At 42.1% G+C, this 16,303-nt stretch overlaps 1 protein-coding gene and 1 long non-coding RNA gene across 2 annotated transcripts; one reads left to right on the top strand and one right to left on the bottom strand.

Annotated features, from left to right (window-relative positions):
* Positions 1 to 752: 752 nt before the first annotated feature.
* LOC119298525 (ubiquitin-like-specific protease 1A) lies at positions 753 to 7,439 on the bottom strand. The gene is made up of 4 exons (XM_037575893.1): positions 7,099 to 7,439; positions 6,448 to 6,710; positions 6,168 to 6,336; positions 753 to 923 (listed from the first exon to the last, which is right to left on the bottom strand). Exons 1-3 carry the CDS (start codon positions 7,174 to 7,176, stop codon positions 6,168 to 6,170), a joined length of 510 nt encoding a protein of 169 aa, XP_037431790.1. The 5' UTR covers positions 7,177 to 7,439; the 3' UTR covers positions 753 to 923.
* Positions 7,440 to 14,747: 7,308 nt separating this feature from the next.
* LOC119298526 lies at positions 14,748 to 15,569 on the top strand. Its single transcript, XR_005145878.1, has 3 exons — positions 14,748 to 14,918; positions 15,123 to 15,180; positions 15,280 to 15,569. It is a non-coding gene; the product is annotated as an uncharacterized LOC119298526 (long non-coding RNA).
* Positions 15,570 to 16,303: the final 734 nt, after the last annotated feature.

Consider the following 16,303-nt stretch of genomic DNA (forward strand, 5'->3'; position numbering starts at 1 on the left):
CTGATAGTAAATGCAGTACTTATAAGAGGATGAGAAACAACTGATCATGATCTATTTTTGATGTGTTCCAGTTCTATTAATTGCTTATAATGAGGCAAAATAAACATTCTATTTGAGCTAAAACAGTGCTATAATGAGGCAACTAAAGTATATGTATGCACATAACTTTGGAAACTTATGACATGGCAAAACATGAACACTTTTGAAACTTATAAGACAAGGATTATAAGACAATGAATACTGACATCACTATGGAAAAAGGGAAAAAAACAAGGCTTTTCCCCTCTAGCATATCTTTTGGGAGCATGTGGACCAAAAACAAATGGCTGATTGGAGCAACTTGCATTATAGGATTAAGCAAAAAAGCATAATGATGTCAAGGCAACTCTTGAAGAAACTAGAAAAAGATTCCTCTTGGACATTTGTTTCCATTATTCCTTGGTTTTGATAGTGAAAAAACACTAGAGACAGTTGCGTAGTACAATTTACCTTTGTTATAGCATATCCTTCACCATGATCCAAGAAAAGATGGAAAGTTGCCATGATACAGTTGCAAATTTATTAGTATTTCATCCTGCAAAAGAAGGAAAAAAACAACAAGAAAAGCCATATACCAACAACTATCTCAGCTGCGAAACGTTACTTCCAAACATATCGAGCATATACAAAAACACACAAACTTGTTGTTGTAAAGATGAAACCTAAAACTGTCAACTTAAGTTCTTTCTAACACACAAACATAGGTACTGAAAGCAAAAATAGTCTGAATATAAAAGATCAATCATGCCCATAATGCTAACTTAAGTTTTTCCTAACACTAAACATGCTCTAATCTCTCTGATTTGGGAGTGAATTCCATTCTGAAGACACTTCAAAGTAGCACTTCTATGGAAGGATGCTTGCTTCCCCAAAATCAGTGTTGTCTGTGTTTAAGAAAAACAAAATAAGAAAATATATTATGAAACACAAAAAACAAAAAGCCTATGTTTATATGTACAAACATGATTCATTAATACAAAAAAACCATGCATCTCCTGAAATAATATACTCCCTCCGTTCCTTAATATAAGGTGTATAGATTTTTGAGAAAAAGTCCGAAATATAAGGTTTATTGCGTTGCAGCACTCGTTTGGATAATTTTTTAAGGGATTTGATTACATTTCCTTATATAGGGCAAGCTCCCCTATTTTCTCATGTCAATTAGTCAGGTGCAATCTCTCCCAAAACTTGTGAAAATTTCCCTCCACATGCGTTCTTTAATTTCCGTGCCAAAAACTATACACCCTATATTGAGGAACGGAGGGAGTATTGCCTGACATATATAGTTTGACTTGCCTGATTATATGGTTTGGATTGCCTGATAGTGCACTTTGAATTGCCTGGTTATGTTCAATTGCTATCTTGTGAATCTGGTGTGCTTGCGTTGCTGTGTTGTGTGCTTGCCTGAGTTTAGTGTGGTACTAGCTTCCTCAACAACGTAAAAATTGCTTTAATTTTTCTGGTTGAAAAAATGCATAGGCTGAACATGATTGAGCTATTTTTGTGTGCTTGGGTAGGTGTGCTATTGGCTTGCCTGTATTTACTGTGCTACTTGCTTGCATCCCTCTGCTAACTTGCTTTACTTTTCCCATATTCTCAATAAAATAAACAGGTTGACAATGATTGACCTGAATGAGGAACCAGCTGAAAATAATGATGATCCATTGTACTGTACACAACATGCTGCTGGAAATGCAAAATTTATGGCAGAATCACCTAATCCCCCTATCATCCAAAGGGTCGATGGTGTTGCTACAGAAGCAATGGAGATAGATGGGCAGTCAAGTCATGGGGGCCGTGCTCCGGGCAGTACACAAGTACCTGCAGCTGTAGCAGCTGGGAGTGATGCTCATACCCTTGATGGCACAGGTGCTGCAGGTTATACCGGTGGCACTGTTGGTAATGGTTTGGGTGCTGAAAATGATGATGAAGCTTGGTCACAGCCGAAGGAGCCTTACGTGGGCATGAGGTTCAACATTTTGGATGATGCCAAGGTGCATTACAATGCATATTCCTTGCAAATGGGGTTTTCAATCAAAATGAATAGTTCAAGGAAGGATATGAAAACCGGGGAGTTGATAAAACAACAGTTTGTTTGCAACAAGTTTCGGAAGCCTGATGTTGATGACGGAGGGGTAGAAAAGATTCCCGTGATAGATGACATTGTTGAGCAAGCAAAAGATGATAATGAAGATGGGGCTATTGTCTGTCTTGATGATGATAGTAAAGGCAAAAAAGGAGCAAGAAACAAAAAAGAGTTAAAATTGTGCAAACTGGTTGCAAAGCTAAGATGATTGTGAAGGTAATAAATGGCAGATGGGAAGTGATCTACTTTGTTAGAGAGCACAACCATCCGTTGGTTGACAAGCCATGTTTGACTAAGTATTTGCGATCACACCAAGGGATACCGCCAGAAGAAAGGGCCTTCCTTACTCATCTTCATAACTGCAATATAACTACAGGTATTGAACCACACCGACCTCACTCCCTATGTTCTAACTTTAAGAACCTGGGCATGCCTACTGGTTGTGTGTTTCTTAGCCCATCAACAAGTACCTGTTTTTGCTTGAAACATGTCACTGATTTGCTTCAAACAAAATAAATTAGTTGCTTGATAGTGCCACTAAATTGCTTACAACAGTACAAAAAAGACATAAAATGCCTGATTTGTTTCTGGATGCTGGACTTGCCTAATGTTTACCTGTTTGTTGCTCAATGCAAAGTTCCTGCTTGCCTAGTTTTTTTATAAAACAAATTTGGTGTTGAATCTAAACTTGCCTATGATTAGTCTCTTTGTAGCTAAAATGTACAAATAGTACTTGTTTCTGGATGGGGTCAACTTGCCTATGATTGAAATTTGTATTGCTCACTAATGCATAGTTACCCCCCTGGTTTGTTTTGTGTATTTTGCTCATGTGTTGCCTGGGGCATATGGTTGTAGCTGCTTGTATAGCTTCATGAATTTCCCAAGCTTTGCATTTGAGTAGCCTTGCTGAAAACAGAAAAGAAACTATTTTTGGCACTGTTTTTGTGTAGAAAAAGGATTGACCACCATTGTGACTTCATGTCAACAGGTCGTATGATGCACATCATGTCAGATTTCTATGGGACAGAACTCATTGTACCTTATGGCACTAAGCACATTACAAACCTCAAGACGCTCTTGAACAAGGATGATACAAAAGAAGGGGATATGATAGAGATAGTTGCTTACTTTAAAGATCAGCAGTGAGAGGATCCAGATTTTTTTTACAAGATAAAATATGATGAGGAAGACAGGGTTGAGAATATTTTCTGGGTCGATGGTGCAACAAGGAAGGCGTACGTGGAATCTTATCATGATTGTATCTCCTTTGACACAACGTATATGACTAACATGTACAGCATGCCCTTTGCACCATTCATTGGGATTAACAGGCATGGGTAGTCATTCATGTTGAGTTGTGGCTTTGTTAGGCAAGAGTTGGCATCAAGCTTTGATTGGCTATTCCAGACCTTCCTTGAGGCAATGCATAATGTAGCACCCACCAACATCATAACCGACCAAGACATTGCAATGGCACAGTCAATTAAAAAGGTCTTTCCTACAAGTGTGCACCGCTGTTGCCGCTGGCATATTATGAAAAAAGCACAAGAAAAGCTTGGAGCATTGCTGGGGCAAAACCCTGGCTTGTCCAAAGATTTCAACAACTGTGTTGACTTCAGCTTGACGCCGGAAGAATTTGAGGCAGGGTGGTGTGAGCTGATGATGAAGTATGAGGCTATGACTGACTCCCACTTCAAGAATCTATACAAGTACAAAGAGACATGGGTACCCTGCTACTTCAAGCACCAATTCTTCCCTTTCTTGCAGTCAACTCAATGCAGCGAGGGGTTCAACGCTGTCCTTAAGCGATATGTGAACCCACACAAGTCCATTTTGAACTTTGTGAAGCAATATCAGAAAATCCAAACACACATACAAGTCCGGGAGGGTTCAAAAGACTACAGGACAGGACATTTACAGACTGAAATGTGGTCATCTTACCCAATAGAGAAGCAGGCGTACGGTTCGTATACTAGGGACTTGTACGAGAAGTTTCGTGATGAGTTTCAGTTGACTACAAGGTACAATGTGCGACCGCATGGTGAAAACTTGTATGAGGTTTACCCCAATCAAGAGTGGGTTGCCAAATATGGTTCTAGGGGATATTTTGTCACGGTGGAAGCTAGTGCTGGAGACTAAACATGTGACTGCTGCAAGATTGAGAGGGATGGCATGCTTTGATGCCATATCTTGAAAGTTTTCAACCAACTTGGTGTTGAGGAAATCCCAGCGCAGTACATACTTAGAAGATGGAAACCTATGGCATTTCCCAACGCACCCCCTGCTGTTGAAGAGCAGCCTGATGAGATGCCACCACAGTCGAAAAAGGAACTCAGGCATGCAAATTTGATGATGGATTTTGGTAGCCTTGCCCAGGTTGCTAGTGCGTCAGATGCTGCGATGGATATTGTAAAGAAACATATGCGTGGTGCGCGTCATGAAATCAAAAATCTCAACATGTCAAAGAAGAAGAAACTGGCAGCACCAACAAGTGGGCCCTCTAGTGGTCCTCCACCATCAGCTAATGTTTCTGCACCACCACCGAGTAACTCTCAGGCAACTGGTGGCCCTACGGTGCATCCTGAAGGGCCTGCACAAGCCCCTTCTCGACCTAGGCAACAACGACCTACTTCTGCGCCACCACCGAGTAACACTCAGGCAACTAGTGGCCCTGCGGTGTGTCCTGATGAACCTGCACAAACCTCTTCTGGACCTAGGCAGCAGCGACCTACTTCTGCACCGTGGAGAAAAACGCACCAAAACTAACTGGCAACTCTATGAGTGAGGATGGATACCAACAAACAGCGTTCAGGGCTGCAGTGATGCAAAAGGGGGCTGTACCACTACCCAGGAGCCCTGCCACACAAGGCTGCTGGCCTGTACAGCAACTGTCAGGATATGTGCCACTGAACAGTGGAGCAGCACCGCACCTTTCAAGGGGCTCAACAATGACAAGGCCTGTGCAAGCACTAAGAGGAGCTGCGCCACAACTTTTGATGGATACGACACTAGCAAGAGGGCCCGCGCGACCTCCTATGGGTCCTAGACCAGAAATTTGGCATGCACCACAAACTATGGGGGCTATACAACCACCGCGGGGGCCTAACGCAACAAACACAACCTATGTGTCTAGTCCTGGACCAGCACCATTGCCCGCGTCAACAGCAACAGTGGATGGCAGGTATGGGCAGCATCCAAGGTCTTCAACTACACAAGAAGAAAATGCCAATGCAATTTCATCTCCTATTGCGCAAGCTCCTGGTGGATATGCGTACCAGCCGCTCAGTATGGCATCTCTACATGAAGCTGTTGCAGCCGCACACGGTACTACGATGGTTGAACCACAGTTTGGAAGACCTGCTACCACACTTGGCCCTGCAATTCCTAGAGACCCTCCAAAATCAACAACAAAAGGGAGGAAAAGTCAAAAAGAATTCAATCGGCAATTGAGCTGCATCTGAAGAGAAAGAACAAGTGCAGCTATTGTGGTTCTTTTAACCATAATGGTGCAAGTTGCCCGACCAGATTGGCGTAATGGTCACACAGTGACTAGATTGCTGAAAAGATGTGTCGAATGGCATTGACAACTTAAACTATTTGTGGGTCTGTATGTTTGAACATCCTAAACTATTATCTATGGTATACGGTTTCTTGTGGCTGACTTGCCTCACACTAGAGTTTTGAGTTGCCTGGTTATAAGTTTTGATTTCCTTTTGTGTGCTTTGAATTGCCCGCAAACACACTTGCCCTCCCCATAATGGTCGAAAACTTACATATAGAAGATTCTGCAATGCTATAAATGCAACAATTCCCTGGTTATGTAATGATCATACTATTTGTCTTTCCTTTGTCTTTTATGGGTTCTTCTGAATAACTTGCCTCAAATTAAAGCTTAAATTGTCTGTTTATGCAATAGAGTTGCCTGGTCCAAGTTGTTATACAGGCAACTCCTACCCCGGTAGACCAAAGTTCACAAAAGAGCAAAAGAAACAACACATGCATTTACATGGTTGTAGTGCGCGTGAGGGGAGAAAAAACTGACCTATGCTAACTTGAGTATGGTTTTCCATGGAGCCTTGTTGTTGGTGTTGTCAACCCACGTGTTAGTCAATTGTTTCCTGATGCTTGGAATATCCTCAGCTGTGAAATTTGGAACAGCCCTTGCCTCCCAACCGTTTGCTAGCATCAGAGCAAAAACACCACAGTCGAACCTAAACAAAAAATTGAAAAAAGAATTGGATGCTTACTCTATGTAGTATTGTGTCGCTTGTAAAAAATTGAACAAAACCATAGTTAATATGTGAAAATAAGTGGATGCTTACTCATTATTTTGTTTTGGAAAGTCGATGTTGGTAAGCCCAAAGTCATCCAGCGAGATGCGGGAACTGGCGTAATGCTCTTCCCATAGAGACCGAAAACTTGCAACCATTTTCCTTGCGCAAACATCTAAAGCCTTGTCTTTGAGCGTCCTCCAAGAATCAAGAGTTTCAAAACGTCGATCCCTTATGTTCACGTTAAAAATCCGGTAATGATTGCCTGTTTTAGGTTTTGTCTTGTTGATATTCTCTAACACTTGGAACATAATCTGTTAGAAAAAACAAAATAGGTTTAGTATAAAAAAATACAATACTAGAAGCTGGATGTAAGAAATTTTTTCTGTGTGCTTTCACAAATTAAGAAAATGGATTGAAGAAGCAAAAATGCACATGCCAGTTTTGTACTAGTGTGAGTAATTTGCCAAAAACAGAAGATGCATAGGCAAGTTATCTACTTATGTAAGCAACCAGCCAAAAATGCATAGGCAAGTTGTGCAAAAAATGTAAGCAACTTGCCACAGAAAAGCAATTTCATGAGTGTGGTCAACTTGCCCCCCCCCCCTAAGAAATATTTACATTTGTGTGAGCAAAAGTTTTAGCATAAAAAGTCATATATAAAAAATGCATTGGTAAAAAGTAAAGAAACCATTAACTTACCATGTCTTTACGGTCCAAGCGATTCGACTTCTTGAACCGGGAAATGAGCTCCTTGCCATTCAATTCCATGTTTTTCATCTGAACCTGATGTAAAAAAGAATACAAACATGACCATGACCTTTTATGAAAAAAGAAAAGGAAAGAAACACAAAACTACACTATTAGTTGCTTTGCGTTTTCTTATAAAGAACCCGACGGGCATCACGAGCTTCTTTGAGTCTGGTGGCAAGTTCATCATTATAGCCTCTATGCCAACTTCCATTACATGGCTCAAGACAAAACCTTCCTTCTTCATTGAGTTTGCGAGCTCCCTGACGTGACAAAGTATTTGCCATATTCAATTACCCTTGCGCTGCATAAAAAAAGAGGCATTCAGCTCACAAAATCCTTCCATGAATTGCCTACCACCATTTCAACTCAGGAAAAACACATGGGCGCATGGTCATATCAAAGGAGAAACTATTTCAAAAATAAGAATTTCACACTAAGCCAAGTTGCCCGATTCTATAAATCGATTGCTTGTAAACACAATTTGAATTGCCTGGATAACATGATAGACCTTGCCTGGGGGAAAGTGCATTGTGCAAAGGCTGATAAAAAGAAATGCAGTGATATACTGTCATACCTGGTATCCACATCTAGTGATTCTTCTTCATTAATTCTTCCATGCAAAATAACTGATGCATACAATCTATTTGCTTCGGGTTTGGACATGAAGACTTTCTTCTCATTATAGTCAATGAAAGGTGACCTCTTGCAAGGAGGTGGCTTGATAATCCTTCTCTCGAATTGATGTGGATGCATCTCTCCTGAACTACTACTGCTATAAACCTTGCTGCTTGACCCCACTTCTCCTTGGTTGGAACTTTTTTCAGGTGTTTGGTACGCATTTCCTTCTGCTTGAACACACGGTTCATCTATGCCTTCAACATCCAACAGATAATCGTCGTTGGTTATATTGATGATTGGCTAGTTATGTACTGGGAGTTCCTTCAACTCATGCTCTGCAAATGTGCTTGACCCAACATGTTGATGTGTTGTGTTGTCTGCAGATCTTGTGTGGAAATCATCTATGCCTAGATCGAAACTTGGTGTTGGGTAGTACTCTCTGAAAAACTCATTTGATCTTTCGGTGTCCCTTTGCTCAAAATGTTGTTTATCTTTATTCGCTGAACTGTGATTTATGGAGTTGGATTGGGCATTCTTGCTGTTTGGATCAACACACGTTGCAAACAGCTCACTCACATCTAGAACATTGATTTCTAGTGCATTGCTTGTATTCCCACTAACACGCATGAAATCATGGTACCGCTCCTCCACATCAGAGAAATGGTGAATGTTCCCGTGGCCAGTTGCTTCTACTGCTTCTGGAACACTTGTGGCCTCAGGTTGGGCAAGTACAGTTGAGCAGATAGGCAATTTCCCTAGGGCTCTTAGCAACTTTTGTTCTGGACTTTTTCCCATGGTTACAGCTTCAGGTAGGTCTTGTATCCTTTTGATCTCCATACATGACACCGGAGGGATGTTCTCTTTCTCCTTTTTGTGTCCTGCATGATTTAATGCTGGAGCCTCAGGTGATGCCTTGAAGTCTTGCACCTTGGCCCTCTGGATACCATTGGCTGACTGCATCACATTTACCCGAGACGGGGGAAGCACTTGACCATTTAAGTCACCTAGTGGTTGTGTTTCGCTGTGGTTTCATGTGCTTACTAGCACTGTGGGTCCCTTCTTGAATTGAACTGGCCTTACTTTTGTGGGGTCTAGTGTTTCCTCTATAGAACTTGCCTGAAAAACAGCTGGTCTTGCTTCCTCCTTGGACTGAGTTGCCAGAATATGTGATCCACCTGCTTGACATTGGGAATGAAAACTACCCGACTGCTTTGGATCTACTCCTGTAGGTACTGCCTCATCTCCAACTTTGCTGCACGGGGGTGCTACTGAGCTTAATGGTGTACTCTTTACCACCTGTGTTTTGGCATTCCCATGAATTGCCTCTTTTGTTTTAGAAATTGCCTGTTGTTGCTACTGAGAAGGACCAGATTTTTTCATGGCCGACTGCCTTGACTTTCCCCCTTGGCCGTAACCGGGAATTTCTGCACGATATGCTTGCGGATGAATTGCTGTTTCATTCATCACAGATGGCTCCAATATGAAACTAATAGTTTTCTTCATCTTCTTTCATGGCGGGAGTGGTGGTAGTTGGTTTCGACAAGCAATCTTCTGTTCTGTAGCTTCATTTAGAGCGCCAAGTTCTCTCATTATTTTCTGCCGAGTCGCCTTTGGGCATATTTCCTTGGGGTTGAATGTGAAGACCATATCCAAGTGTCCCCCCTCAACAACTCTTTGAACATCCTCCTCGCTTCGGTTGCCATGGACATGTCATCAATATCCAACATTTCTTTCACTTCAAAAACAGGGAAGCGTGGTTTTGGGGAAACAGCAGTTTTGAATTCCGTCATCACAAGGTCTCTGATAGATATCCTATCCGCCTCATCCAATCCTTTTGCCTTTTTGTCCCTCTTCTTTTCTATCAAAAATTGTAGCATCCATTGTTCATCATCATCGCTGCTTGCATTTTCAGCTACGGGATCCTCATCCCGATCGGAGCCACCATTGCTGCCTGAACCACCGTTGCCACCTCCGCTGTCATCTTCATCATCTTCATCCTGCTTCCCCTGCCCATCATCTTCCTTGTCTTTGTCATCCCCATCGCCTTCTTCATCGTCATCATCCTCCTTTCCTTCGTCATCTTCTTTTTCGTCATCCTCTTCTTCTTCATCATCATCATTGTCCTCGTTCCCCCCAGTTCCGTCTTTCCCACCCATCTCAGCACTTGCCCCCTCGTGGTGATCCACTGTTTGTCGTGCTCCCTGGCTACTTGATTTCCCCTGAACTCCACTTGATCCATCATGACAATCATCGCTGTCTGAACTGCCATCGTTGTCGCTTTCATCACTACTTTTATCCCTGCCATCTCCCTCACTTTCACTGTCGGCTGCCTCGCTGTCGTCGCTGTTGGAATTAAACGACTCCTCCTCACTTGGTAAGCTGTCTCTTCCGGCTGGTACTCGCTTGCCCCTTATGTTAGGCTGCCGCCTGATTGTCTCCACAGTACTAGGATCTGCCTCCTTTGTCCCCCATTCATCATCATCTATCTTCCCAACCCCAATCACGAGCTTCCCAACTGCATGTGAAATTACATAACACATATCGTGCACCAACCCTGTGAGCTTCTTTTGCTTCTGTAAAACATAAAAGTGGATGGTAGAGAACATGATAATTACATATCTTCTATTGAAGATTCTGAAAAAATGGTTGAATGTACAAATGGCGATAAAAAGGGGAACAACAGTGAGAGGGAAAAACAAGTGCTAGATAACTTACTGATTTGTCATATGACTCGGGCAATCTTGCGGCAACAAATTTGGTGATGTGGTCCATACTGCCAAACAAGCTATCATCCACACACCGGGAAAACTCCGTCTTGAGCTGGTGGTTTTTATAGCCAAAGAAGATTAAAAAAACTATGAGTGACAACAATTCTGGCACTCCCATTACCAAAAAAGACCTGAGAAAATGAAGAAAAATAGTACTACTAATAGTCTGAAAATTCCTGCAACCATTATGCCACTTCCCCTGTTGCCTACTATTAGTGGATACTGTAATCAACAAAAAATGAAGAACTAGTATGCAAGTTGCTAGTTTTCAGAACATAACTTGCTTGTGTTGTTGTGTAAATTTGCTACTTTTCAACATGTAAATTGCTCAGACAGAAAAAAGCTAAAAAATGTACTACAGAAGCTACTATTAAATACAACAACAAAACAAATCCTTCCTGTGAACATTATTCAACTGTGTGCATGGCAAACGAGAAAGGTTCGAATAAGTCTGATAACTACTTGGACATACTTGAAAATATATGTATGGCACTTGCCCAAAAAGATAAATTACCTTGCTTGCTCTTTCAAAGTGAATTGCCTACTCTAAAAAATGGTAGTGTTTCCTAAAAACAATATGACAATGATATATATACTAAAATAGAAATATTCAGTTACCCGCAATTGGCCATATTCTCCCGGAGCCTTCCTGTCCTTCTTGATAACTCTGGAGATTAAATCTGAATTCCAAACTGAAACCCTTGGTACCAAGTTCGGGATTGGCTCATCAACATCCAGAGAGTCTAGGTAAAACAGCTGTGTAGAGACACGGAAAAAGAACAGAAAGTTTAAGTTAGCTAATGATTGCAAAAAGAAAAGAAAAGATAAGTAAACAAATGGATGCTTAAAAAACAAAACAGCTTCAAGCACTTACAACAAGGTGGAAAACACAACAACAAACAACCTTCTTGTTGGCACGCCCCGAAGTGAACGCAAGCTTTAATTGATCAACAACAAACTGGCATATATTGGTTTCCGTTATTCCATTAACATCCATGACCGCCGGGAAGCTCTTTGGGGAAATACTCAAACTAGTTGAAGGGGCAAGGAAGCACGAAAAAACAAGAGCTAGCCAAGCGCGGACAAAGTCATCGTCATGAGATCCTCCCATGTCTATGATCATCTTGCACCATTCTGTGAGGGTTGGGGAGTTCTTCGATGTGATGTTGTAAATACTGTACATTGCCTTTGTGATTTCGGGACGATTCTCGAAGCACACCTTCCTGCCCCTGTTGGGCAAACCCCATATCCTACGGACACTTGCGGCATCTACATGAATCTTCCCCTTTCTGGAATGACTATCTGCGAAATCTCCGGGTCGTAATGCTTCATTATCCACTGGCTAAAATCTCCAGGCATGCTACTCGCTGCAAGGTCCAGAATGCCACCAAATTCTTTTCCGATGATGACACCCTTTTGGTCAGGAACCAAGTCCTTGTTCAACTTGAAGAGCCTTGCAGGGGATGCCCTGTTCCTACGACCCTATTGCGCATAAGGAAAAAACAGAAAACAGGGGATTAGCAAAAAGGAAAAAGGTTCATCACAACATAGGCAACTTAGGCGGCATTGCTGGGCAACTGCTCAGTGAAACTGAGGCAACTATGCAAAATACCTCAGTTCCTCCCGTCTTCTTGCGTTTTGCTTTTGGAGGTTGGTCGACGTCTGCACCTTCGACATTTTTATTCCCAGCATCTGCAGCTTGGCTCTCATTACTATTCTCATTACTAATGATATCATCAAGGCGCTTCCCCCATGCAATAACTGCTTTAGTTCTCATACGCTTGTACCCAGTTATTGGTGCACTGCTCCGTGGTTGGAAGATGGAAACCACATAAATCAATAAAAAATGGAAAACAAACTCTGTTATGTACAGGAAGAACATAAAACTTCCTGAGCATGTGCACACATGTGTTTGATGCTCTTCATTCCCATGAGATGCAAGGTCGTCATGACTTGATCCAGCAGGTCCATCCTGTTTTGACTTATGACTTGTCCCAGCCATCTATTTTCTGCTGCATATTTAAAGGACAAACAGTGAGATTCATCATAAAAAAACACATTAGAAATGATTCTGAAAGAACTCTATATCATCCAACAAAATTCGTTTGACTAAATTCTTACTAAACTAAGCAAACAGCAACTTACAAAAAGTGGGCAATGAAAAGGGTTGTCAACTATCTGATTTTCACTATATTACAACTATCCTATAATTGTCCCTATTACCCTCCCTCTACATGTCCTATAAAATCTGAAACAAATCAAGGCACCTAGAACAAAAAAATCATAGCATGAATTCTCGTGAAATGCTTAAAACTGTCCTACAAATAGCCCTATTAACCTCCCTCCACTGGATTACTTCCTACCTCTCTCACACACACACAAAAATCACATGTGCATTTTCCATTGCGAAATCATTACTGTCCTGCACTAAAATCAAAACACATCGTCAACCCACCTTAGTAGGCGACACACGAACCATATTAGGCAAGTCACTCACAAAAACAAGGGCAACATTAACATCGGAGAGGCATTACTGTCCTACACTAAACCAAAAACACACTTTCAAAACACCTTCGCAGGCGACACGTGAACCATGTCAGGCAAGTCACTCACAATACAGGGGCAACATTGACATGAGAGAAGCATTACTGTCCTACACTAAATCAAAAACACACTGTCAAAACACCTGCGCAGGCAACATATCAACCATATCAGGCAAGTCACTCACAAAACAAGGGCAACATTGACATGGGAGAAGCATTATTCTCGTATACTAAATCAAAAACACTGTCAAAACACCTGCACAGGCAACACATGAACCATATTCAGGCAAGTCAGTCGCCCATCAGGATCAACCTCAACATCTATAACACCGGAAATCTATAGCCCCAAGGCTTGCCTTCGAAACCTACGAATCCTAGTTCACCAGTAGCCTAGGAACACGAAATGACCCGTGTCGTCGTCCATCTCCAAATTAACGAGTGCTCCAATCAATTTCTACCATCTGCTACTCGATTTCATCAACTTAGTCAAACGTGGAGGAGCGCATCGACCCGCCGCGATTCGGCACCTCTGCAACAAGCGCACGATGGCCGCACACGCGCCGTTTCTCCTCTGTCCGCGGTGGAGTGGCAGAGCGCATCGATTTGGACAACCTAAACGCGAAGGACCGGAAGAGATCGATGGGCATACCAGGGATTCGCCGCGATTTTGCCCCTCTGCGCCAACAGAACAACGGCCGCGCACGCCGTTCCTTCTCTGTCGCATCTCCGGTACTACTCCTTCCGACGCGGCCTGCAGCGCGTCATCCCTCCTCGGTCGCGTCTCCGCCACTGCACCGCCTTCCTTCACGCCGCGCCCGCTGTCCCGCCCTCGCTCCGGCGGAAGACAACCGCGGAATCGCTGACACGCCGCCGGCTGCTCTCGCGCTGGATTTGGGGGATGGGTTGGGGGGATTGGAACGAGATCCGCTCCGCTGCGCTCGGGGGCAGTTTCGAATGGGAGGGATGGAAGTGGAGAGGAACAGGAGAGGGGAGGCGAGACGCAACCGCACTGAGCACCAACGGGTCTCGACCACGAAGCCACGACCAGGGGACACCTGGCGCGCGCATCGACGGTTTCACCTGTTTCCACTTGAAACGCGCGTGACCGCGAGATCTGGATCGGACGGCGCGCAAGCCCGGATGCTCTGTAAGACAGATTAGCACCCGACCACTTTTTAGGATTTAGGAATAAATAAATCCTCAATCCGTTCCCTTTAGAATAAAAAGTAATGCCTCGCGTAAAAGCCTTGATCCGTTCCTAAAAATGAGCCTCACGTCCAACAAAAAATAAAGACCGAAAAAAGGAAACCGTCCATCCAGTATATACAAAACAAATAAATCCTCAATCGGTTCCCTGAAAACTAAGTAGTAAAACTCCACGTAAAAAAGGGAAGATTTGATCCGTTCCTAAAAAAAGAAAAGGATCACGTCAAAGGAAAAGGAAAGACCAAAAAGAAGAAGGAAAGCGTCCATCCATAAAACTACAACGAAAAAAGGAAAGAAATTGCACGACCCGGCTGATTGCCCGCAAAAGTCTCTGGTAATGAAATCTGCCAAGTAAAATCACGGGGACTCCTCCACGTGGCCATTACCTCCTTCTCCCCTTCAATCCTTCTCTCCTACATATGGCCGGTTGCTGTGATTTTTGTCTGTCAAATAAAGTGTACACTCGGCTCTTCCATTGGTGTTCGTCTCCAACCATTTAATCTCACTTATCCAACCACACAATCCATCATGTATATTAACCGTGTTCCACCTCATAATTTGTATCTCAGTTTTCAAGTGCAGCAATCCATCATGTATATGTACATGATTTTATCCAACCAGATTGGTTTGGCAGGTAAGATCCGATCAAGCAATCCAGCATGTATATTCCAGTACATGATTTTATCCCATGATATGTTGATTTAGCAGGTATGATCCACTCAAACATGCGGCATCTCTTAATTATGTTCCTCTTCGTTCTTTCATTCTTAGTTCTCCAAGTTCTGGCAACAATTATATTCCAACAACTTATTTTTTCCCATGATGGTTCATTTACTAGGAGCTATTTGAACTTTGAAGCAGATGGAGCCAAGTTCAGCAAGATATGGGTGTCGCACGTATATTTTCCTTCTCTCGCAATTCAAACTATCACACATCTAATTTATTTTTCTATATGATAACTCAGAAAATAAATCTATCATATTTTGTGGATTCAGTATATTTCTACATGGGAGATTGAAGCGGAAATTTGTCCCACGGAAGTGGAGTTGGTCGAGACTCGCTTGGATAGATCCAAGACTCAACACTAATGGATCTACTCGAGGAGACGAAGAACCTTGGAAATCATATTAGAAGTAGATTGCTTGTCATTAAGTATTTATTTATTTTGAGGAATAAATCATTTCTGAGGAGGCAGACTAAATTTTGATAGCCAAATTTTGTTGGTATAGATAGCGCAAGGGCAGCCAATCTATGTCCCCAGCAATGTGTAGTCCATCACATCATGTTTCCAGTATACTGTTTACAAATAAACAACGTTTGGCGCTTCTACTACATAAAATCGTATGTACAGAAATCTTTAAATAATAAATGTGTACATAATATTGAAAAGCAGAGGAAATCCAGGTGATCAACGAACGTTTAGTTCTATCTTGCCTCTACACAAATCTTAAATCTGAATAATCTATCACACAGTTCCCACCGACCATATTAATCATAGAAGAAATTCGATAATAATTTATTGGTGAAGACAACAACTTAAAATCTGAATAGTGTATGGCCCTTAAATGTATGAGAAAATAGAAATCTCTTGCATATATTATTTGATACAGTGTCATGTATTTTGATAGAAAACTGAGCCTATCCATTAATGTCTATAGAAACATATTCTTGTATAATTATACAAATCTAAGTGCAATCCAATGTCCTGAGGGAGGACTTCTTAACTATTCCTGAGGATTTCTTAACTATTTCACACATATAAAATATACTCTGGGAAGAGAAGGGTTTTAAGATTAAATTCTATCGTTCTTCGGTGGAGAAAAGGAAGAAGTGTGTACATTTAGATACTGAAAATACATGAGCATAAATGCTATAGTAGGACAATAGTTATAGATATTTTCTATGTAAAATTGCTAGCCCGTGCCGGAGCACGGGTTGACGACTAGTGTATCATAATATTGTTCTCACAATTCCAGTGCATCTGTTCGAACATAATGTCCTTCGAGCACTGGCCCTCTA

The sequence above is a fragment of the Triticum dicoccoides genome, chromosome 5A, assembly GCF_002162155.2.
Source record: "Triticum dicoccoides isolate Atlit2015 ecotype Zavitan chromosome 5A, WEW_v2.0, whole genome shotgun sequence".
In the NCBI taxonomy this organism is placed as follows: domain Eukaryota; kingdom Viridiplantae; phylum Streptophyta; class Magnoliopsida; order Poales; family Poaceae; genus Triticum; species Triticum dicoccoides.